Source organism: Lampris incognitus, chromosome 2 (genome assembly GCF_029633865.1).
Source record: "Lampris incognitus isolate fLamInc1 chromosome 2, fLamInc1.hap2, whole genome shotgun sequence".
In the NCBI taxonomy this organism is placed as follows: Eukaryota; Metazoa; Chordata; class Actinopteri; order Lampriformes; family Lampridae; genus Lampris; species Lampris incognitus.
Genome location: NC_079212.1, coordinates 43,665,272 through 43,689,580, shown reverse-complemented (window position 1 = coordinate 43,689,580; position 24,309 = coordinate 43,665,272). Strand labels below are relative to the sequence as shown.

Genomic DNA, 24,309 nt, shown 5'->3' with positions numbered 1-24,309 from the left:
CATGCACTTGCGCACATGAAATGAAACTAAACCCCCAGCCCACAGCAGTGCAACACAAAGACAAAAACATATCCAAGAACTACAAGAACTACAAGAACACATATATCCAAACTAACACATAACTACAAAAAAAAATCACTGTCCAGGAGAACAAACGCCAGCCAGGATGACTGTCGGAACTTCCGGTCTGCATGGGCTAGCAGTTAGCTTAGCCTGCCCCGCTTCAGCGTCCTGTCAGACCGCCCTCGGCGTTACCTCTTGCGGCGCAGCTCCAGGCAGGGCCGTGGTCCCTGGGCCCACAAGATACAGCAGACGAAGCTCTCCCAGCCGATCCAGCGCCAACAAACTTACACGCAGACAAGGACAAAGACACAGCATGGGCGGTATTCGGCGAGGCCGCCGGAAACGTGAATTCGCGCCGCCATCTTCCCACACCGGTACTGGGTGTTTCATTCTGTTCCGTTCTTTACTTAACCCTACAGAGTAGACGGTTAACGCTTTACTTGCGTACTTATTACTTTATGAACATAAATCCTTCAACGATACAGTTCCGTTACATTCAGCTCTAGCCGGCGTCACTCAGGGTCTGTGTTCACACTCTAATTGCTCCCCGGAACCACGAACTAGGAACAACAATCCTATTGTTACACTGGGTAAGGCCACCGCCATCTTTCCAAACCGGAAGCGGACACACACACACACACACACACACACACACACACACACACACACACACACAGCACCCTGGTTACAAAGGGCTTCGGGCTTCTTGCCAAGGCAGGTACATGGCACTTTGCACATAGAAAAATCCTGTTTGAAGTGCGCACGCACTCCTTCAATGATACAGTTCCGGTACATTCAGCTCTAGCCGGCGTCACTCAGGGTCTGTGTCACACTCTAATTGCTCCCCGGAACCACGAACTAGGAACAACAATCCTATTGTTACACTGGGTAAGGCTGCTGCAAACGTGAATTCGCGCCGCCATCTTCCCACACCGGTACTGGGTGTTTCATTCTGTTCCGTTCTTTACTTAACCCTACAGAGTAGACGGTTAACGCTTTACTTGCTTACTTATTACTTTATGAACATAAACCCTTCAACGATACAGTTCCGTTACATTCAGCTCTAGCCGGCGTCACTCAGGGTCTGTGTCACACTCTAATTGCTCCCCTGAACCACGAACTAGGAACAACAATCCTATTGTTACACTGGGTAAGGCCGCCGCCATCTTTCCAAACCGGAAGCGGACACACACACACACACACAGCACCCTGGTTACAAAGGGCTTCGGGCTTCTTGCCAAGGCAGGTACATGGCACTTTGCACATAGAAAATCCTGTTTGAAGTGCGGGCGCACGCACATTCTCAAATCCACAGTCAAATGGATTTTTTTTTGTGCCTGCCCAGGGTGTCTCCCCGCCTGCCGCCCAATGACTGCTGGGATAGGCTCCAGCATCCCGCGACCCGACTTCGGATAAGCGGCTTGGATAATGGATGGATGGATAATGGATGGTTTTCTTTCTCCGCCTTTTTCTCCCCAATTGTTCTTAGCCCATCGGCCGACTGTTCCGAGGCGTCCCGGTCGCTGCTCCACCCCCTCTGCCGATCCGAGGAGGGCCGCAGACTACCACATGCCTCCTCCCATACATGTGGAGTCGCCAGCCGCTTCTTTTCACCTGAAAGTGAGGAGTTTCACCAGGGGGACTTAGCGCATGGGAGGATCACGCTATTCCCCCAAGCCCCACCCCCGAACAGGCGCCCCAGCTGACCAGAGGACGCGCTAGTGCAGCGACCAGGACACATACCCACATCCGGCTTCCCACCCGCAGACACGGCTAAATGTGTCTGTAGGGACGCCCTACCAAGCCGGAGGTAACACAGGGATTCGAACCGGCGATCCCCGTGTTGGTAGGCAACGGACGCTACTCGGACGCCCCTTTAGTCTAATAGATTAAATGGCCAGCAGAGTAGAACAGTACAATATTGCTAGGTTGTTGAAAAGCAGGAAAGCGTTGCATTTGTCCAATAATGGAATGAGGGTTGATGTCACATCTCTCCAAACTATTATGCTGAATTATTGTGCCCACATTGTGACACACATATACACAGACACGGACAGTCACATGCAGACATCAGAAGAGCTCTGCCTCAACACGCTCTCGTCTACGCAGCAAAGTCAGGGGGAATCTAATTCACTCTGGGATTTATCCCACAACCACAAATCCCACTTGTTGCCCGACAGGTCCACGCGCCATCTGTTGGCTCTTGACCGTTGATCAATCACGAGGACGGGGCAGTGCTCGGGAGCAGAGAAGCCTGCATTTCCCCCTCAGCTGCAGATAAAGAAACATTGATTTGCCCCGGTCAGCAAGACATTGCCTAGCCAGACATGCCCATCAAGCTAAATTTGGACTGCGACAAACTCGGGGAGAGCGACTAGAGAAAAGGGTGGTTTTTTTTACTAAGCAGGAGACTGTACGCAATCACTGTGGTTTTCCCTTTATGAGCTCCGCAGAGGGAGTTGAGACCAGTAATGACTACTGCATGCATCACTCGTCTACTGAAGACTGGGGACGAGAATAGTGCTAATGCACAGCAGCTTGCAGCTCTGTGCTCCTACATGAGCCTCCTCGGTACATTGTTCCAAATGCATATAGCTACCACCACTGTGAAATATTGGTCTGATTGGAAATGTTTTGCAAAGCTTCATTCATATGTTTTATATTTATTTTCGAAGTATTGGTGACAGGAAAAAAAGAAAAGAAAAAAGTCACAGGAACCAAAAAAGAGAACTTATAATGATTTCTTGTAGCATTAGCAACTACTTCCCTAGTAAAGGACATACCGGAGTTGTCATCGTGACAGACCACTGGTTCATTCTTCAGATAGACTCTTAAAAATTGGGCACCACATACACTATAAGCCAAAACTTTATGACCACTCACAGATGAACCGAATAATGTTGATCATCCCCAAACAAGGGCACGTGTCAAGGTCTGGGCAGATTAGATGGTAAGTGAACAATCAGTTCTTGTAGTCACCGTGCTGGATGCAGGAGAAATGGGCAGGAGTAAAGACCTGAGAGACTCTGACAAGGGCCACATTGTTACGGCCAGACGACTGTGCCAGAGCATCTCTGAAATGACAAGGCTTGTGGGGCGCTCCCGGTCAGCAGTGGTGAGTACCTACTGACAGTGATCTGAGGAGGGACAAACCACACACCAGTGACAGGGTGTTGGACGCCCAAGGCTCATCGATGCACGAGGGAGAAGAAGGCTGTCCTGTCTGGTCTGAACTAACAGAAGGTCTACTGAGGCACAAGTCACAGAACATTTTAATGATGGTTACGGGAGGAATGTGTCACAACACAGTGCATTGCACCCTGCTGCGTATGGGGCTGTGTAGCTGCAGACCAGTCGTCCATGATGACCCCTGTCCACCATCGAAAGAGCCTACAATGGGCACGCGAGCGTCAGAACTGGACCTGGGAGCAGTGGAAGAAGGTCGCCTGGTCGGATGTGTCCTGTTTTCTTTTAGATCACATGGATGGACGTTTACCCGTGTGCCATTTACCTGGGGCAGTGATGGCACCAGGATGCACTGTGGGAAGATGACAAGCCGGTAAAGGGAGTGTGATGCGTTGATCAATGTATTGCTGAGAAACCCTGGGTCTGGCCATTCATGTGGACGTCAATTTGACACGTGCCGCCTACCTAAACATTGTTGCAGACCAGGTAGACCCCTTCATGGCAACGGTATTCCCTGATAGCAGTGGCCTCTTTCAGCAGAATAATGTGCCCTGCCACTCTGCACACATTGTTTGGAAATAGTTTGAAGAACATAATGCAGTGTTCAAGGTGTTGCCCTGGCCCCCAAATTCTCCAGATCTCAATCCGATTGAGCATCTGTGGGATATGCTGGACCGACAAGTCCGATCCACAGTGGCTCCACCTCGCAACTTACAGGACTTGAAGGATCTGCTGCTAGTGTTCTGGTTGCAGATACTACAGGACCCCTTCAGGGGTCTGGTAGAGTCCATGCCTGTTTTGACGGCATGAGGACAACCAACAGTATTGTAGCGAATTCGGGGGGCAGCCGTCACAGCCGGGACGCGAACCTGGGTCTCCCGCACCACGGGCGACTACGTTAACCAGTCGACTAAAGGGTCCGAGCCGTTAGCCAAGGGCTACCGAGCCTATTCATCCGTGATCGTTACAGTATATTAGGCTGGTGGTCATAATGTTTCGGCTCATCAGTGTATATTACATATAGTTTTCTCATATTTTCTGTATTTAGTGAAATTTTGTCTACAAGAGCTAAAGTCCGTGAACATATCAGTGGAGAACAGCGCTACTGGTCTCCAGGCTGTGGAAGACAGCCATGTATGGAAACAGGCTAACAATTGAAGCTTATCTAGAGAATTTCAGGAGCAGGACCACACCTCAACATCATCACTTCTGGCACTCCTGTAAATACCCACCTCACCCTCTCCTCCCCTTCTGCTCTCGTATTATGCCCCCTTATTCCTCCGTCTTCCCTCCCCTTCGCAGGGTCCTGAGGGGGCCCACCGTTGCTCGGGTACTACAGCGGTTTCCCTACAAAGCGTCCCCACAACGCAGTCAGCAAGTGGAAGAACTACAAGACCTACTACGTACATCAATCTTTTTTAACAAATCTAAACACGTTTTGTTGACGATGGGGTGAAATTTCCTTTGTCACCTTTTGAGAAAAGACATTTTGCACATGCAGTTCATTTAAGAAGTGAAAGAGGCTCTTGTTGTCATGGTTGTGTTTGTTTTATTTCCAAGGCTCACCTGTTCCCCATTACCTGATTGGCTCCCCAGGCCAGCAGTACATTCCCCCTGGTTGCCCCTGCTTATTGTCGGATTATAGAGAAACATTATCCTTGTTGGCAACCGATTGCTTCCGTTTCTGTAAATACCGTTGTTCATTAAAGCCTTGCTTTATCCCAGCCTGTCTCCATTTGGGCCCTGTTCCTGCTCTCCTCGTGACAGTGTAATCCGACCTAAAATGGACCCAGCAGTTCTGCTCAGCCTGTCTGCCGTATACTTGGGAGGACTCCGGTGTGTCGAGGGACACTTCCCCCGGAGAAGAGCCAGTCTTCCTTAAGCTCCTCACTACCATCTGGAAGACGGACCCCGAGTATACCCAAGAACTGTCTTTTTTCGGTGGAAAGTCCACGTTAACCCTGTCCCTGTACCTGTTCCTCCAGACTCTCAGCCCAGCACTACAGCGCCTCTGCTGGCCAGTGTTGTGGTTGTTTGGTGTTTGTTTGTTTTTTCCAAGGCTCACCTGTTCCCCATTACTTGATTGTCTTGTCATGTCTGTTCCTGCCCTGTCTCGCTCACCTGTTCCCCATTTCCCTGAGTGCCCCCCCCAGCAGTATATATTGCCCCCCCCCCCGGTTGCCCCGGTTTATAGAGGAACGTTCCGCTTGTTAGCCACCGAGTTCTTCAGTGTGAGTACCGGTGTTCATTAAAGCCTTGCTATATCCCAGCCAGTCTCTGCCGCCTGCATGTGGGTCCTGTTCCTGGTCTCCACGGGACCCTTATGATGTCGACCAAGGTTTCCAGGACTTGCCATTGTTTTGCAAGCCAGTCCAGGTACAGCTATAGCTCTCCACTCAACTTTAACTTGTTTTTCTTTTAGAATAATTGAAAAAAACTTCTTATCAAGAGACGGTGACAAATATTTCAAAGCTGACTTCCACTCTAGCGCATCATACCAATCCTTGTCCCGCCCACACATCGCAGATTTTATTTTATTTTATTTTGTTAAGGAATAAATTTCATGTTTAGGACCAGGGAGCTCAGGCCTCCTCGGGGGGGACTCTAACAGAGACTTGCTGGCAGCTCAGGAGCCTGCTGTGTTCTCCCCCAAACGGCTGCAGCCTTGAACCGCACACTAAACTCCTCTATAAAAGTTGTGGTGTACACGGAGGACGTTTATATGACCTTCCCCGTGTAATTCATTAAGATGAATTCAAATTATACCCAGAAGGAAAAATAATGAAGCTGTCAATGTTGATTTCAAGTAACAGAAATCCCACATGCCAGGGTAAATCAAACGATGCATTTCCAAAGGCAGGGGAAAAACACAAACTTTGGAAAACCTCCTCAGTAAGAGAAGGGTCAAATGGGGGCATATTTAATGGCAAAGCCAATTTGTGTCTTCTCTTCTGGTTTAGTTATTGTTGGTCCTTATGAGAGCGACTCATAGAGACTCTGAGATTGTATTTACTTACTCCCTTCATATATATTTATTTTTAAGGGATAAACTTCATTTTTAGGCCCTGTTTCAACAGAGCCCATGAGCAAAGCGCCAGGGACTACTCTTATTTAGCCTGTATAAGTCATCCTTGTGTATATATCTGAAGACTGTTGTTGTATGTGAAGTACACCGAGAGAGCCTTGAAACCGGAGTCAAAATCCATGTATGTGCAAACCTACATGGCCAATAAACATGATTGTGATACTCGGGTTGCACCTATCTATCCTTCACACGTGCATCACAGATAAGCCCATCAAACACAACATCTGGCCAGCAGTTCGTGGGTCATTCCTATGAAGAAATGAGAGCTTATGGCCCAGAGACAAACGATCACCAGTTCTCCTCATTTCAAGGCAGCGGTGGCTTCTGTAATGGAGATGAGAGGGGTGGAGTGAAGGGTCAGGGGTGAGAGATGCCTCTGAAGTCAGCAGGGCGGTTTCATAAATCAGCTGGCTGCCAGAAGGACAACAGTAGGCAGACTAAGTGACGTGCGGTGGCCATGAATCATGTATGGAGCGGACAGATGGAGCGGCGGCTGCAGACAGGCTGCATGGCATAGTGAATGTAGAGTGCCTTCTGACTGGAGGTACTCCTGCATTTTGGACTGGATGGCCTTACAGACTCGTGTGGGGGGGGGGGTTGTTTCAGGTCACGCGACTTTCCTTACTCTGTGGGGAGTCTGACCCCAAGCCTCTGAGCAGATACTGATTTGAGACAGTACAGGATGATTGTCGAGTTGGTGCTACTGGAGTAATTCTGTGTTATCAAAGTATTATTTCACTTCAGTTATTTCCGGTTCAACCACTTGCATGGGTCTGCCCCCACCCCCTTAAAACAACAACAACAACAACAACAATAGAGGGTTAAGAGGAGGCTGAGTTCATGTTGGTTGCCATGTTATTCAGTTAATATTGAATCCTGACTCGGGGGGGGGGGGGCGGGAGTGGCTTTATTTCCCCGGTTCGACACAGGTTCACTTCCCCCGGTGGTCGCCGAGTTGCTTAACGATTTGCCAGCCTCGTTTGCTTGCTGCCGACAGCCACGCTTGTGTCCTGTAGCCCCCCCCCCACGCAACATTTCTGTCTGCAAGATGTCTTTTTTCTTTCTTCCTGCTGTCAGGATCAAGACGCGAGCCTCGGGGTGAGACGCTTCTCCGTGCACGGCCCGGGCAGTGGCTTCACCTGGACCAGATGCGACTTATCCACCGACACCACCATTCCTTTTCAGCCGAAGCCAGGCGTGGCGTAGACCGGTTTGGTTGGCACAGCCGCAGTTGGCACAGCCTCACTTTGTGCCACACACACAGTTGATTTTCAGTCACGCAGCAGACACGCACGAAGCAAACACGCACGCGGATGAATATACTCGCTGGCCCCTCGGCTAACGTAGTCGCCCCGTGGTGCGGGAGTCCCGGGTTCGCGTCCCGGCTGCGGCGGTTCCCGGCTGCCCCTCGCGAACTCGCTACAATACTATGACTGCAACGCCTGCGGCACAACGGAGCTGACCACGGTGACCGAGGTGCTGAAACCACCACCCCCCCCCCAACCACCCCACACACACACACACACACACGGTAGCGATGCTGTGGAGATGATACAGCCTACAAGGAGAACGTGCGAGGCAGCGTCAGGTAGGCTGTCGGCCTTTACCGTTTGAGGCACAGAAAAGCCACTGACGCATCGCGTGAACGGGCACAGACAACACCACGAAACGGGCTGCACGGACGTACTCTTAACCGGCGACGTGCACGCGTGCGGACCCGTGCCGCGCCGAGGCGTGCGCAGCCCCACACAATTCAACCCAGAATACCCAACATCGCCGAAAAAGCAAACACCTTTCCACAACCGCGGCAGGTTGTCGCGGAGGAGTTAGGCCGGCAGGCGACAACAAGCAAGGCGGAACACCGACCCCCCCCCCCCCCCCCCCCGCGCGCGGGCAGCACTTACACGTAAGCGTGATAGACGAACGCCCATCCCCGCGGTCTCTCCAGCGCGTTGTAGAGGAAATTCTGCAGCTTCCGATAGCTGGCATTCTTCTTGTTCGGTCTCGGTCTGCCGGCCGAGATGCTGGTCCTGGGTCTGCAGAGGATGCTGCTCCGCTTGGTGCTCTCGGCGCCCGCGATGAGCAGCGCCCCGTCCCTGCTGGATTCGGGAGCCCCGGGCTCCAGACCGACGAAGCCGACTTTGTGCTTCCTCTCCCCGGCTTGAGTTGGGTACACCCCGCCGTTGAGAGATTTCTGCACCATCCTAAAGTCGCGTCGGCTCTGACCGGGAGTTTGGCGTGTCGTGGCCGCGGGGACGCATCACCGGCGAGGGGTGTGTGCTGGGGAAGGCGGATGGTGCGGATCCCCCCTGCACGGGAGACCAACTGCGATAACCATGCGAAACTGCAATGTGGAAGCTTTTACCTTCGCCCCTTCCGGCCATTTGACACACGCAGCAGAGGCAAACGCACCTAAACCCGACTATAGATGCCCCCCATATAACAATGAGCATCAACATATCATAGCTCTCTCTCTCTCTCCCCCCCCCTCCCCCCTTGCAACGAGGAGTCTACCTCAGACAATGATGCAAACTTATTCAGGTAGCATCGTGCTGAAGTGGCCTGGGCCAGCCAGACAATAGGTGGCTCAGCATCCTCATGGAAACAGCTAAAAGTTGAGATTCGACAGCAGGAAGATCATGGTTGGGGTATTGTCAAACTATGGAGCTTTCGTGTTCCTAAAATGTCTTTTTCCCCCAAGATAGCCCGCATACTGTCTCCACTGGAGAGCAGCCCTGACAGAGAGGCTTTCCTTTCATGATGCATAGCCATACAATATTGATGCGTCCTGGATAATGGAGACCCAAATCTATGTCAACGTAATGCATTTTTTATTCGTTTGCCTTCCTCGTGGCGGTGGTCCCACTTAAGGAATTGTAAAGGGTGCATGCTGCAAAAAATAATAATAATAATAAAAAAAATCAGTCAGCATCTGTAATGGTTGGTGGCTGACCATGAGTGAGTCTGCCCTTACAAATGCAAACCGGTGTACATCACTTCACAGCCAGCTGAGACTTGGCAAATTCCTCCAAGTTAAATAACTGAGTGGGGGTGGGTCATACTCAGGTGCCAACATGAATCTGAAGGGAATCCTAACATGTGGGGTGTCTAAATTATGTGTTTTTTAATGGGGAATTTAACTATGAATTGATTTGTTGGATAGGATAACAACACCAACCTGCATCAGTGTGTATCTCTAAACTGCCAATTTTACCCTTTCCAACCCCTTCATAAGATAAAAGCCCAGCTTAGTCTCTTTCTTCCAGACGAATATCATCCATGATCCAAGCCGCTTACCCTGCTCTCAGGGTCGTGAGGATGCTGCAGCCTATCCCAGCAGGCACTGGGCGGCAGGCGGGGAGACGCCCTGGACAGGCCGCCATGCCATCACAGGGCCCAGGGAAAAACAACTGGAGGCTAATTAGATTTGTGTCCAGACACCAGCACGTGTTTGTTTTGTTTTTTTGGACAGCAGTGTATAAATGCCGTGTGGATAAACCCATCATAATAAAATCCAGATACACGCTGCATAAAAGGCCGGGTGTAAATGACGCCGCCGACATGGCAGCAGTGCTGTTCAGCAACGCTGCGATGAATCAAGCCTTGCCTGACACCATCCGTGGCTCAATAAACCCACAACATGTCATGATTTCCACAGGATGTGTAAACACTGGAGAGATGCACAACAGAGGCATTTCCTGTCCTTCCTCAAACAGACTGTGCTGATGGACACACCGGGCCAGAGGCTCGATCCAAAATGTAATAAGAATCAAATGCAAATTGATGTAGGTGGGGTTATCACAATTCAAAATGTTCGTCAGATTTGTGTTATTTGAACACCCCTCTCGATTGATTTATAAAAAAAATAGAGTATTAATATAGCCTACATGAGACGGTGGTCTGGTACCGCTCACATCTGTGTCGTGTGATGACACCTACGCCCTGCACGGCCTGCAAGACAAAAACCACTTTATACAAGTCATGCTGATTCAATTAGGCGTACAGATGAAAATAAACACGTCGTCAACGTTTTATTTACTAGCTTGTTAAGGATCCATTTATACAATGATACATTTAGAAAGACTGAAAAAAAATCCTTTGTACAGTTATATTCAAGCAACGTAACATTGCAAATAAAGTATGTACAGTAATGAAACATTAGAATAATGTAAATAGATGAGTAATCATTGACATATTGGTTTTACAGGTAGACCAACATACTGCAATCATTAGCTAAAAGGAAAACGGTTTAAAGACGAGGAGAAACGAAGGCGTCCGGGTGGTGTGGCGGGTCTATTCCATCGCCTACCGACACGGGGATCGCTGGTTCGAGTCCCCGTGTTGCCTCCGGCTTGGTCGGGCGTCCCTACAGACACAATTGGCCGTGTCTGCGGGTGGGAAGCCGGATGTGGGCGTGTGTCCTGGTCGCTGCACTAGCACCTCCTCTGGTCGGTTGGGGCGCCTGTTTGGGGGAGGGGGGGCAGCGTGATCCTCCCACGCGCTACGTCCCCCTGGTGAAACTCCTCACTGTCAGGTGAAAAGAAGCGGCTGGCGACTCCACATGTATCGGAGGAGGCATGTGGTAGTCTGCAGCCCTCCCCGGATCGGCGGGGTGGGGGTGGGGGGGGCCGGAGCAGCGACCCGGACGGCTCGGAAGAGTGGGGTAATTCCAACTGGGGAGGAAAAGGGGGGGGGGAATCCAAGAAAAAAAAGATAAGGAGAAACAAGACCAGGTTATGAGTACAGTTGACGCTGCACTCTCGGGCAAGACAGCGTCACACCGCTACTGTTAAGAAGAGTTGCCGGTGTGAGAAACGGTAACCATGGCAACAGTAGAGAGATGATCACAGATCTGTACGCCACCTGGAGGGACCAGATGTGACGGGGGAGCTTGGATCAGATCTGACGGGGGGGGACCTTCACCCCATTCATAGCAGCCGTGCTAGCACTGTAGGGAGAGTGTGCAGACCGTCGCAGCCTGCTCATGTGGGACCTGAGAGGAGCCTTTCAATAAATAGAAGAAGACGGCCGAGCGGTCCGTCTGCAGAACGCACGGCTTCGTCTGACGCACTCGGACACGCGCAGGTCACGACATCCGCCTCCCTGTCAGTGAGATTACGCCTGGTGGAGAGAAACTCGCTTCTCCTCGGATATACAGCTATGAACACAAAAAGAATCTAAAATGTTATCTCCATAAAAAACAATCAAATTTAAATTATAGCATCTTGTGAGACATAAACCACGTTTTTTTTCCTTCTCTCCTCTGGCGGACATGTTACAGTTTGTATGTACAAGAAAATAAAATCTTCAGTAAAATAATGTTACCGCGACCCCTCGAATGTTCCCTTTGCTTGTGTCGGCCCCCTAAAGCACTTCTGCCAATACCGCAGCTTTAGTGGACGAATCGCTGTGCTTGCGCCAACGCCCGCCCGCCCGCACGCGGCGGTCTTGAGACAGCTTAAGATCTTCCTCGAAACCAAACGCGACCTGCGGAAACGACAACGCGTTTGAACAGGCAGCAGGCAAATCCTTCAGCTAGTACGATCATTTAGCTAATATATTAATAATTTAACAAATTATTCGACATTCCGGCCGCCTGCGGGCGCACGCTAAAACAGCACGCCGCGGTTAGCTTTAGCTTCCCTTCCCTGATTCTGATAAGCCATCTTCTATCATTCTTTTCTCCCTTGGACTCCCTGAAGCTGAACACTCACCAACATAATCTGACTTTATGGAGGTAAATAGAGCAAACATAAAGGCAACTGCGTCAAAAAAAAAAAAAAATCAAACCATTGGTCCTTTAAATATTGTTCAATATGTAGGCTGGAATGCTTTTAAAATCCTTAATACCTGATATGAGTGAGGAATAATAATGCTCCTTCTCAATGCAATAAATAACAATCCTTCATATAGTGCAGCAATACAGTACATACACTTAACCTACAGTAATTGCACATATACCACATGCAATGGGGCCGAGGCGAGCGCAGCCTCCTACCATCCATCCTCTTCATCCAATCCCTCGATCCCTACTTCCATCCCTCTAACTATTCATTCACTTTCTCTGACTAATTATGTCAAATCGGTCACCCAGCGTGAACACCTGGGGTTAGTCGGGGTGTTATATTTTAATTCTAGACCCAACGTTGAGCCCCGGGGGGGGGGGGACACCAGCCCCGACGTGACAACGAGACAGCTTAGAGTATTGTAGAGTTGCAGTCCGAGGCAAAGTCAACAACATTTGCATCCTGGATGAAAGTCAGCGACAGGTAGTTCTATTAATCCAGTTAATAACAGCTCTGCGATGAGCAATGAGCCACGTGGCTGTCTTTGCGGGGGTCCTCAAACCGGTCCTTAAACATGGTTATGCGGCACGGCAGCCCAGTGGTTAGCACTGTTGCCCCCACAGCAAGACGGTCCTGGGTTCAAACCCCAGGCCGTCCTAGGTCCTTTCTGTGTTGGTTTGCACTTTCTCCCCCGTGTCAGGGTGCGTTTCCTCCCACCATCAAAAAGTCCTGTATGTTATGGTTGATATTCCTGTCTGTGCCCCTGAGCAAGGCAATAGGAAAAAGAACTGGAGTTGGTCCCCGGGTGCTGCAGCTGCACACTGCTCCTCACTACACAGCTAGGATGGGTTAAATGCAGGGTGAATTTCTCTGTATGTATGTACAAAAACGACTAATAAAGTGTATTCTATTCTGTATTCTCATGTTCAAAACGTTTTCAAACACTCCCCTCGCCGGGGCACTGACGGGTTATTGAGTTAGTAACATCCCTAACACTCGTTTCTACCCGAGGGGCTTGACAGTAAGACCGGACATGTACAGCCGAATGCCACAGTCTGTCGGCTGTGTAGAAGACTCCGGTGCGTCTGTGTTGAACTGCTCCGCATCGAGCTGGGGGTGCCGGAGGCTGCACGGGTCTCTGCATCATCAGTATCCCTCTAATGAAAAGTCCCGACAACGCCGCCTGTCCTCACTCGTTCTCCTTCATCTCGTTTTCCTTTTCACTTGTGACCTCTCCTAAATGGGTCCTGATTGTTAAGTAGGTAAGAAAGGGTTGTGCGGTGATACTGAAGCAACGCTTCCCTCACAGCTCACCGTCTGAGGGCGGCAAACACAGCTTGAACAGCCTGGTAAAAGATGGAAAGACATGGATGAGAAGTCCAGCTTGTCTAAAGGCCACAAGCAATGCATGGTAATGACAGTAAAGACAGATGTGCTTTGAATGGGTTTTACTGTTTGGGATGTTTTAAATGGTACCTGGGGGCTGCGGGGGGCATCTGGTCCATCACCTTGAGATTTTTAGCAGAAAGCTCCACTCTTGTCCCCTGAGAGAGAAAGGATTCACGTTTTAGTGTCTTTTGTCACCCCCCCCCCTTTTCTCCCCAGTTGTATCTGGCAAATTACCCTATTTTCAGAGCCATCCCAGTCGCTGCCCCACCCCCTCTGCTGATCCGGGGAGGGCTGCAGACTACCACATGCCTCCTCCGATACATGTGGAGTCGCCAGCCGCTTCTTTTCACCTGAGGAGTTTCCCCAGGGGGACATAGCACATGGGAGGATCACGCTATTCCCCCCCAGTCCCCCCCCCCGAACAGGTGCCCTGACCGACCGCTTGAGGCGCTATTGCAGCGACCAGGACATATCCTCACATCTGGCTTCTCACCCTCAGACATGGCCAATTGTGTCTGTAGGAATGCCCGACCAAGCCGGAGGTAACAGAGATTCGAACTGGCGATCTCCGTGTTGGTAGGCAACGGAATAGACTGCTACACTACCCAGATGCCCTGACCTTTTTTTTTCTTCTAAATTTATTTCTGATTTTTCCCCTCTTTCTCCCAATTTAGTGGCTAATCGATCCCTATTTTAGTTCAAACACCCGCCCTCGTACCGCATGCATTCGCCAGCTGCATCTCTCCGGCCGGCAGTCTCGAAGGAGACGCCTCGCCACTTTCATGACAAGGTGAATCCAGGCCGAACCACTGCTTTCTCCCACACACACAGAGATGCATTCATGTGACGAACACAAGCCGACTCCGCCCCCCTCCCGAAGATAGCGTTGCCAATTATTGCTGCTTGATCGAGTCCGGCCATAGTCGGATCTGACGAGACCGGGGCGCGAACCCCGGTCTCCAGTGGGCAACTGCATCGGCACAAAGCCGATGCTTAGACCGCTACACCACCGCGGACCCCACGCCCAGACGTTTTAGTGTCTTTAACACACAAATGACCGGGATTTCACTCCTACCTAAAACGACCATGGGCGGTCAAAATGACGGCCGGTTTTCAAACTCTATATTCTGGTAAGATAAATACCCAACTGAGATATTAATGCATTGCATATGTTAGTATGTCTGTTAAGAAACAACTGACACCAAACTTAACATTTTAACAACTATAATACTATTTTTTAAACAATTTAAACTTCCGAGAGACATGGTCAAACTTGAATAGCAAAATTGAAAAAGTGAAAATATTACCTGAAAAACAAAACGGAAAACACATATTGCTAATCTACCAAACATGACAAGGCCTATAAAACGTGAAATGTGGAACAAGAACTGAAAATAAATACTGAAACAGTCCCAAACAACGACTGGAACTTAAAAACTACTAGAGCGACCACAGTTTTTAAACTCTATATTCCATCAAGATAAACACCCAGTTGAGATATTAATGCATTACATATGTTTGTATGTCTGTTATGAAACCAACTGACACCAAAATTAACATTTTAACAACTTTAATACTATCTTTCAAACAATTTAAAACAGCCGCTGTCCAACGCCTGTAAATACTGCAGCGCCTCGGTGGTAGTCATGGTGCGTCTGTAACGGCGTCTGTACCCAGACATGTTGGCAATAATCAAAAATCAAGTTTAGACTATTTCTCTGCACTGGAGGACGCTAGTGTGTTTCTAGGACAGAGCAATGAACTTCACGAAGGAAATGACGCGACCAACACGCATCATAAATAGTCACATGACGCACACGCTCACGCTCATGAACGTTTTAGGTAGATCTTATCACAACTTTTTTGTGTGCAATTGATCTAAAACTCATTTTAATGCAAATATATGCAATTTTAGGAGCATTCGGGGAGCGGCAGGTCTGTATCTTTTTTTTTCTCACGAAGTTATTAAACTTTGAAAATCCAAAATGGCGGCCTTGGTTGTTCTAGATGCGGAAAAGACGTGTGTGTGCATGTTTCTGTGTTGCACCTGTTTGCGCATGATGTCCATGGTTTGCATGATGCAACGAGGCATGAGGCCGTGGTTTCTTGCCAGAATCATGGCTTGCTCAAGAGTCACAGTTAGTGTACATCTGGAAGAAAAAAAAAAAACACACATGCACACGGGTCAATACTCGCTACAGTAATGTAGTAGCGTCACAAATATGAACGTTATATGTGCAAACCGGCCGGCGTAGGATTCGCTGCCCTTTCGGTAGTGCATGCCAGGCAAATTGCACACCGTGTAAATCTTTATTTGAGCCGACAGTGAAGGGATCCTGCATAAGCAGTTTCAGATGTGTGGCGCCGTGCCAGCCTGACCTCTGCATGCCGGTGCCACACATGGTGATGTGGCATGCTCCCAGGCGGTTGCACAGCTCTGAAGACACACACAGCACACTGACTCCCGACGGGTGGCCCTGGGCGCCGGGGCGCACGTTGACGTAGGACTGCATCAGCCGGCAAAGGTCTTCCAGGGTGTTGAGGGGACGCAAAAGCTGGAAGGATGGGGGTCAAAGGTCAAACAGATTGACTCCAAAAGCGAAACATAATCACAGGCAGGTAGGAGACGTTTCAAGGATAACGCAAAGAAGATTAAAGGTGAATTCTCCAGGGTTTTTTTTCTAAAAGGTAGATGAGAAGATCCTTGGTATGAGGCTCTAAATGTTGACACTAGACTCGGGACGGTTGGTCTAATTCTATTTCAGCTGTTATCACTGAAGACTATTTCAGCTACAGTCAGTCTGGGACACTAAAATATTAATTCTACTCTATGAATACTCCAGTCATGGCTCGGGTTCAAATGGAAACCTTTTTTTTTGTTTTGATCCCGCCCCTCCCCTTTTTCTCCCCAGTTGTATCCGGCCAATTACCCCACTCTTCTGAACTGTCCCGGTCGCTGCTCCACCCACTCTGCCGATCTGGGGAGGGCGGCGGACTATCACATGCCTCCTCCGATACATGTGGAGTTGCCAGCCGCTTCTTTTCACCTGACAGTGAGGAGTTTCACCAGGGGGACGTAGCACGTGGGAGGATCACGCTATTCCCCCCAGTTCCCCCTCCCCCCGAACAGGCGCCCCAACCGACCAGAGGAGGCGCTAGCACAGCGACTAGGACATATTCCTACATCCGGCTTCCCGCCCACAGACACGGCCAATTGTGTCTGTAGGGACGTCGGACCAAACCGGAGGTAACACGGGGATTTGAACCAGCGATCCCCATGTTGATAGGCAACGGAATAGGCTGCCATGCCATCCTGACGTCCCGGAAATTTTTTTTTTATGTTGGGGTGAATCTTTATGGAAGTGTTGAGGTTAGTTGGGGTTAATAAGGCAATCATAACGAGCTATGGGGGGTTCCCAAGTGGAGTAACAGGATGCCGGTCATCTTACTTTGGAAATTCTTGGTTGGAGGTCTCTAACTTCAAGGCCCAGTATCTGCGCTTGCATTTATATTCAGTCAAAAAATTACATAGAAAGTGACTCCTGTTATATGTATATTAACTTACAGCGACTACAAAATGTGATGTCATTACATACTGTAACATACAGAATCTGTCATCACAGAAAAATATGCAAGTTTAAAAACATTATAAAATGCATGGAATGGCAAATATTTTGAAACGTTAGAAATAACAGTATGTGTATATTTACCTGGTCAATCTTCATCGCTGTAGTATTGGAGTCCGTGGGAAGATTAGATTTCTCTAAATAGAAAGCCCTGTTAGGACAGAAAGAAAAATGATATATTTCTAGCTTTTACAGCTCTATCTACGGTTAGTACAGTCAACTGTATATATCCGTTTGACACTGTGTGAATGTAAAGCCCTCTGAGAACACAACTGCTTATATGGATACACTTAACTATTGAGTACTCCATCCATCCATTATCCAAACCACTTATCCAACTTAGGGTCGTGCGGATGCTGGAGCCTATCCCAGCAGTCATTGGGTGGCAGGTGGGGAGACACCCTGGACAGGCTGCCAGGCCATCACAGGGCTGACGCACACATTCACTCCTAGGGACAATTTAGTATGGCCAATTCGCCTGACCTACATGTCTTTGGACTGTGGGAGGAAACCGGAGCACCCGGCGGAAACCCACGCAGACAACGACCCTCAAGGTTGGACTACCCCGGGGCTCGAACCCAGGACCTTCTTGCTGTGAGGCGACCGCGCTAACCACTGCTCTACCCCTATCGGGTACTAAACTCTTAAAATGTCACAAGTAGAGGGCTGCAGTGACATTAGGATCTTTTTACTTGATTTATTCAAGTTGCTAACTTTCCTGGAAATGCAAGAATAATTGTTTAAAATCACAACCAAATTCTCAAAATATGCACTCGTGTTTGAGAAATAGCAAAACTGAGAGGGTAAATGAGACAAAAGAAATAACTGAATTTTCTGAGAAATACGATATATTGTGTTCAGCTTACAGAAATTTTCTTTGTTAGGACAGGTTGAGCTAAATCATCTTTCAGCAAGATTTCACTGAGGTTGAAAAACACACCCTGACCATGGAGGTTGTTCAGAGTGCAACGCCAAGGGTGAATGTACTCATTTTAAAGTGATCTGTACTCAGAGGGCCGGTGAGTAAAACCCCCACAATGCTATGTTCCAGTGTGATGGAGTAGTGCAGGGTGTACCTGAGTCTACGGTAATAGGCCTTGACCCTCTCCAGAGAGACAGCGTTGGTGCGCTGCTGGAACTCCTCCATGGCTATGTGGTCCTGCTGGGACACTCCCTCTGGTCGATCCAAGGCTGCCACAATCAGACAGATAGCATTTAGCTCAACAACCAAATACACACACACACACACACACACACACACACACACACTCTATAGCGAATAATAATTACATAGAGGAAAGAGCCAATTCAAACCAACAATTTTCAACAACTGCATGTCACAATAGTTGCCTGTAGGGGGCAATGTCCCTCCACTTATATGGGCTCCTGCATCGATGCGTTTGATTGCTGGCTTCTTCCACTTTGATGTACATATGAACAATACAAGCTCTCCCAAAGGGATTACTGTCCAACTGGTACTTGTTAAAGGCTAGCTGACAGGCTAGCTAACTGACAGGCTAGCTGACTGATATTCAAACTAGCCCAGCACAGGCCAATACGGAACTGGAAGAATGTGAAGATGCAGACTTTAAAATGCTTTGCCGTAGCATAGCTTGTCTGTCTTGGTGTAATAGTGTCATGCTCTAGCTTTTGAGCCTTAGTACAAGTCCCATTTTTGACTGTAACTCACCTCTGGTGAAGAGGACGGTGTGGAGCTTGAGGCTGCCTCCGTTCTGCAGCCGGCTGGGCAGCTCGTTGAAGTGACAGCTGTCCAGGTACAGGGTGACCCTCAGCGCCTGTCGGCTGCCCTCCACTTGGTAGCACACTGGCGTGTCTGGAATACACACAGATATTAATCCATTTACAGTCACAGATACAGTCAATGGAAAAGTTCTGCAGGAGCCACCACCCAAAGGTTTTTTTATACCTCAGAATGTTCCACGTTATTTACCTTGAGGAAACTTGGTAAATAATACCAGTAACCGAACAGCAGTAACTGGTCAATGGTGAACACATTTGTGGAAGTGCAAAATAAAGCTGTTTTACCAGCAACAGAAAGCATGGTTTGCAGCTTTTTCAGTGGAATACACTGTTCCTGTATTGTGAGCTTCCCCTTTTCGGAAAGATGATTCATGGTTCTTGAACGCCTAAACGATTGCTCCGTTGGACTGTGTTGCAGACCAGTAAGAAGATTCAGAAAAATGTTAAGTTTCTGTATACTGAAGAGATCAGTGGGTTTTTTTTTTCAATCTGTATGTTTCTAGATGATGCCCAGCAACATGTGAACGAGATCTGGGCTCGACAAAAGTGAACCTATCCTGTAAGTGAAGAAGAGTCTTAGTGCTCGTTCCACAGGATCCCATAACACCATACTACTCTGGAGTTGTTTGTGAGGTTGGAGGATGACCTCAGCGGGCCTTAGGCACCATACTTCTTGGTTCTACCCAACCTATAGATCCAAGCTCGGGGAAGCTGCTCGTTAGCAAATCAGTGCTGTCAAGTGTGGGTTGCTGCTACAAACCAAACCATCCGCCTAAATAGAAAGCAACAATCTGTCTGCACTGCAGCCGATTGAGATGGAACAAACTGCTGGGCTGAAGGTGCTGATGTGTGCACCATCGCCGCTAAGCAAATGAGATCCAGGGTTGCAGATGAATTGGTGAATATGTATGAATGCCTACGTTCAATTCCCACTTGCAGGAATAAACAGTGTACGTAAGTGCAGGGGTATGTGTATGCGCATGCATTTGTGTGGATTTGCACATACGTGTACGTGTGTACACACACACACACATACTCTTCATGGCGGCGTAATGACCTAGAATAGCACATTTCTTACTTATCCATACACTTCCTTCCTAAAATGGGAAGTGCATGTTTTGCATTTCCTTTGAGCAGCAATCTCTGCTGGCCACATTGAGGCTGTTGAAAAGGGGAGAGGACTCAGGATGCGGTGGTCCTTTATATCGGCTGGCTTCGGGGCCTCTTGCAGCCAAAAGCCCCTCCAGTGAATGCAGATACTGCCGAGATTAAAGGCAGAAATAGCCACCGGAGCCGGGCTTTAAAGATACACTCTCCAGGTTGCAAATAAGGGAAACCGTGTGGGGGGGTTTCATCAAACTTTTCTCTACACACACACACACACACACACACAGCAGAGCAATGCTTCCATCTATGAAAGACTCAGATATAAGTTTCAGACTAAACACATATAAATGAATGCAACAACCATGCACCATACCTATATAGTGGAAATGTGAAATACTTGTATTTGTAACATTCCTATACACTTAAAAATGTAATTATATTTGTGAAACGTGCATGTGAGGGTTTCACTTCTGTGTGGCCTTCTTGGATTTCCTCGCTGCCTTTCCTGAGATTACCGTCTCACCACCTACACCGTGGCACGAACTGCTGACTCGAATTAGTGCACTGCTCTGACCTCTAATAATTACGGAAGGACACATTAGAATGCAAACCACAGCGCTGCCGAGCTATTTCCACGTTTCATTAAGAAAAACCCCAAACAAAACCCGACTGCTCGCCACCGCAACCTGGAACAAAACCTGATTGCTCGCCACCGCAACCTGGAAGTGCTGTGGTGTATTAGGTACATATGTGCGAGTCTGAGTATGTCAGAATAACTCATGGTGTTTTTTTGGGGATTTTCTCCCCCCTCTTTCTCCCCAATTGTATCCGGCCAATTACCCCCACTCTTCTGAGCCTTCCCGGTTGCTGCTCCCCCACCCCCTCTGCCGATCTGGGGAGGGTTGCAGACTACCACGTCTCCTCCGATACATGTGGAGTCGCCAGCCGCTTCTTTTCACCTGACAGTAAGGAATTTCGCCAGGGGGACGTAGCACGTGGGAGGATCACGCTATTCCCCCCAGTTACGCCTCCCCCTTGAACAGGCGCCCTGACTGACCAGAGGAGGCGCTATTGCAGCGACCAGGACACATACCCACATCCGGCTTCCCACCCGCAGACATGGCCAATTGTGTCTGTAGGGACGCCCGACCAAGCCAGAGGTAACACGGGGATTGGAACCAGCAATCCCCGTGTTGGTAGGCAACGGAACAGACCGCCATGCCACCTGGACGCCCCTCATTCTGCATGTTTTACACTGTACCTCTTTCTGCTCAATATCGCTGAGCTTGAATCCAAAATATCGCCATATAACAGAGGCTGCATTTTTCTTTTTTTTTTGTTGCCACCAGTTTATCAGGGTTAACCTGGTATCCATTTTTTCTTCTTTCTGGTCTGCACACAGCACACCGGATAGTCATGTGACCGTAGACTGATTGGTCATCTCTTAATTAGGGGTGTAGATATGCAGACTGCACACAAACAGACGTTCACACACACATTTTATCATTTAATTAAATCGCAGCCTTTTGCAGTTATATAATTGCGCAGGCCGTCATCGTGATTGTGATTGAGATTAATCTCGCAGCACTACCAGAAACACCAAGAAATAAGCAACAATGTGACGTAGATGATACTGATACAGCACAAATGTTTCACACATGCCTTTTGAAGATTTACTGTAAAAGTAATCTGAATAAGTTACTCTTTTTGAGTATTGTAATTGAAGAAGTTACTGATTATTCAGTACTCAGGTGTGAAATACTTTTTCAAAGTATTCGGCCCAACCGTGTCTGTAACCAAAGGACTAGGAGGACCTCGTGTGGTCGCACGTTCCTGGAAAATGGAAACCCCACTGGTAAAACCTTCATAATGATACTTTATGCAGTGAAGCCCTACAGCTGCCTTAGTACTAGCAGTCTTTCAGTGAGATGCAGGAGTCTGAATGGACCAATACAAAATGTAAACAGTCATTAATTGATTCTCTTACTTGCAATGAGACACTCGTCCTCCAGTTGCCTGAAGAACACAGTGACTTTGTCTAGATCCGACAGGGCAGCTTTGGTGTCCTCCAGCATGGTGCGCTCCTCCTTCTGCCAGATGAGAGGGGGAGGAGGGGGAAGAGAAGAAGAAAATGGCAGTCCAGAGGACGGGCTTGGAAAAGGAGTTTTGATAGCCTATGAAGACAGCTGTGCGGTTAGAAGGCCTTCAGGATTGTGATCACTTTGTATAGAATGAGCAAAAACCAAAGCAGGGCTGTTGTGTGCTTTCATATACCACTTGCGTTATCAGAATGCCATACACAACTTGTGCAAGATTGCATGGATAACTTTTCATACAAAGACTGCCCATAAAATGATGTGCTGAGGAAAAGTCAGACTGGAGATCATCACTAATGGCAGTTTTATCCAGTGTCTTAAATAATTTTTTTTTAGAGTTGTCTCTCTCTTATATCTCACACAGCCCATAAATATAAAAAGTAAAAATCATTTTACATTCCAGGATGGGAAAATAATTGACGATGCATTAATGTTAAATATAAACGTGAAACACAGATCAATGCAACTTTTGGATATTTCTGGTTTTACCAGTCTGAATAAAGGGCCAATTTAAAACCCCATTAGACCAGTATAACTGAATACAGCATTGAGGGTGGTGGGGTCATGCGATAACACATGCACATGTCTGTAAGTAACTAATGATCACAACAGTCCTCTAGTGTTTATCACTGACACAGAGCAGTTTGTTCAATGCCCTGATGGGGTGCACTTCCCACAGTCTTTGAGGGGAGGAATGACTGAGTCTCTCCATCAATACCCACTTGTTGTTTTTTTGCCCCTAGTATCAATTTTGCAGTCATATCTGACCACCACCAGGCCCGATGTATGACCCACCAGCCTCTATTTCCGCCACCACAATGCCCACCCATGCTAGCCCTACCTGGTGCGGCGCCAGCGTGGACTGGAAATGCAGCAGCACGCCGATAACAGAGATCTGCTCCAGCCACTTGCGGCTGATCTCCTTGCTGTCCTCCTGGTACTCGCCGGAATTGTTGAAGCGCGCCCGTAGGGCTGCCAGCAACTGCTCAGCCAACGTGCACAGGGCACCTGTCGCCGCCTGGCAGAAGATCACGTCACGCCGCAGCTGGAGAGACGTGTCTGTTGGGAGGTCGAAGGGGAGAGTGAATGGTGAAATGATGATGGTGGGGGGGGGGGGTGGCGTGGGGTTAAGGTTGAAGTGGGATGAAAGGAAAAGAAAAATCAGGGACAGAAGAGGACAGGAGGAAAAGTGGGTGATAGGGGTGGGGTAAAGGAATGTTAATTTTGAAAAACAGGTGTAAAAATATGGATGGATCGGTGTAAGGTTCAGAGAGAGTTAGAGGGAAAAAATGTAGGGAAAGCAGGTTTGAAAGGCATTGGGGATGTTAAAGGGGAGAGCAAGAAGTATGTGAGGTTAAAGACCAACTACACTCTAGACAATTTTAGTGAGTTTGCTGACATCTACAGGTCAAAAACTATGTACTACAGGTTAAGAACATGGCAGGGCAGTCCTGGTACATGGTGATGTTAGCATAGCAGAATAAACACAGCTGATGCAAATGTATGCGTGCCAAAGAATCAGCACTGAGAGTACTGTCACTCTGTCTGTCAATGCGGATAAGTGTACTGGTACACCTAAAACAAACAAACCCATTACTAATGTTATTATCTGCAGTTGTGTTTATCTTGCTATGCTAACATCACAGTGTAACAAGACCAGCAACCTTACATAGATTTTAACCTGAAGATGTCAGCAAACCCAAAGAGATAGTCTAGGGTTTAGTTACTCTTTAATAGATAAGTAGAGTGAACTGAGGGTAGGAATTACTAAAAAAAATAATATATACATACACAATCAAATAAGTTTCTAGTGGTGCTTGCCATTTATCTTTCCTCTCAGTCCTGTGTGATTTCCTTCCATGCATGCAATTTGCCATCAATCAATCCAAATGACATTCTATCACATCTTATCTGTAAGTGAGAGCATCTTGGCCTCCAAACCTGCCATTGGGTCTATTCTAATCAGACATGGCCTCAAGCTACTCCAGGATGTTCCATTAGCCTGAGCCCCCATCAGTCAGATAGTGCTCATTAACTAGGACCATATGCCACTCTGCACACTTCAAAGAGGCAGGAGCATCCCTCAGTGAAACGCAGTCCCTCCCCTGTTGCCGAACACACACGACGAGCCTCACCCCTGTCCTTTAAAGATCAAAATCCTTGCAAAGATGCTTTCGAAAACTGTAATGTTCATCACAGTAACATTACGG

The 24,309-nt window shown here is 48.3% G+C and overlaps 2 protein-coding genes across 4 annotated transcripts in view; both read right to left on the bottom strand.

The window, feature by feature from the left end:
* The window catches only part of LOC130106780 (potassium voltage-gated channel subfamily KQT member 2-like), a 38,472-nt gene extending 29,935 nt beyond the window's left edge, over positions 1-8,537 (bottom strand). For all 3 annotated transcript variants that reach the window (XM_056273032.1, XM_056273031.1, XM_056273030.1), the window contains exon 1: positions 8,239-8,537. In XM_056273032.1, the coding sequence (XP_056129007.1) occupies positions 8,239-8,537 (299 nt within the window). The remainder of the gene's footprint in view (positions 1-8,238) is intronic.
* A 1,819-nt stretch (positions 8,538-10,356) lies between these two features.
* The window catches only part of prex1 (phosphatidylinositol-3,4,5-trisphosphate-dependent Rac exchange factor 1), a 147,214-nt gene continuing 133,261 nt past the window's right edge, over positions 10,357-24,309 (bottom strand). The window contains exons 32-40 of the mRNA XM_056273226.1: positions 22,941-23,158; positions 21,991-22,093; positions 18,826-18,969; positions 18,212-18,326; positions 17,220-17,286; positions 15,889-16,064; positions 15,557-15,659; positions 13,597-13,664; positions 10,357-13,466 (exon numbers count right to left, since the gene is read on the bottom strand). Of these exons, the coding sequence (XP_056129201.1) occupies positions 13,424-13,466; positions 13,597-13,664; positions 15,557-15,659; positions 15,889-16,064; positions 17,220-17,286; positions 18,212-18,326; positions 18,826-18,969; positions 21,991-22,093; positions 22,941-23,158 (1,037 nt within the window). The 3' untranslated portion in view covers positions 10,357-13,423. The remainder of the gene's footprint in view (positions 13,467-13,596; positions 13,665-15,556; positions 15,660-15,888; positions 16,065-17,219; positions 17,287-18,211; positions 18,327-18,825; positions 18,970-21,990; positions 22,094-22,940; positions 23,159-24,309) is intronic.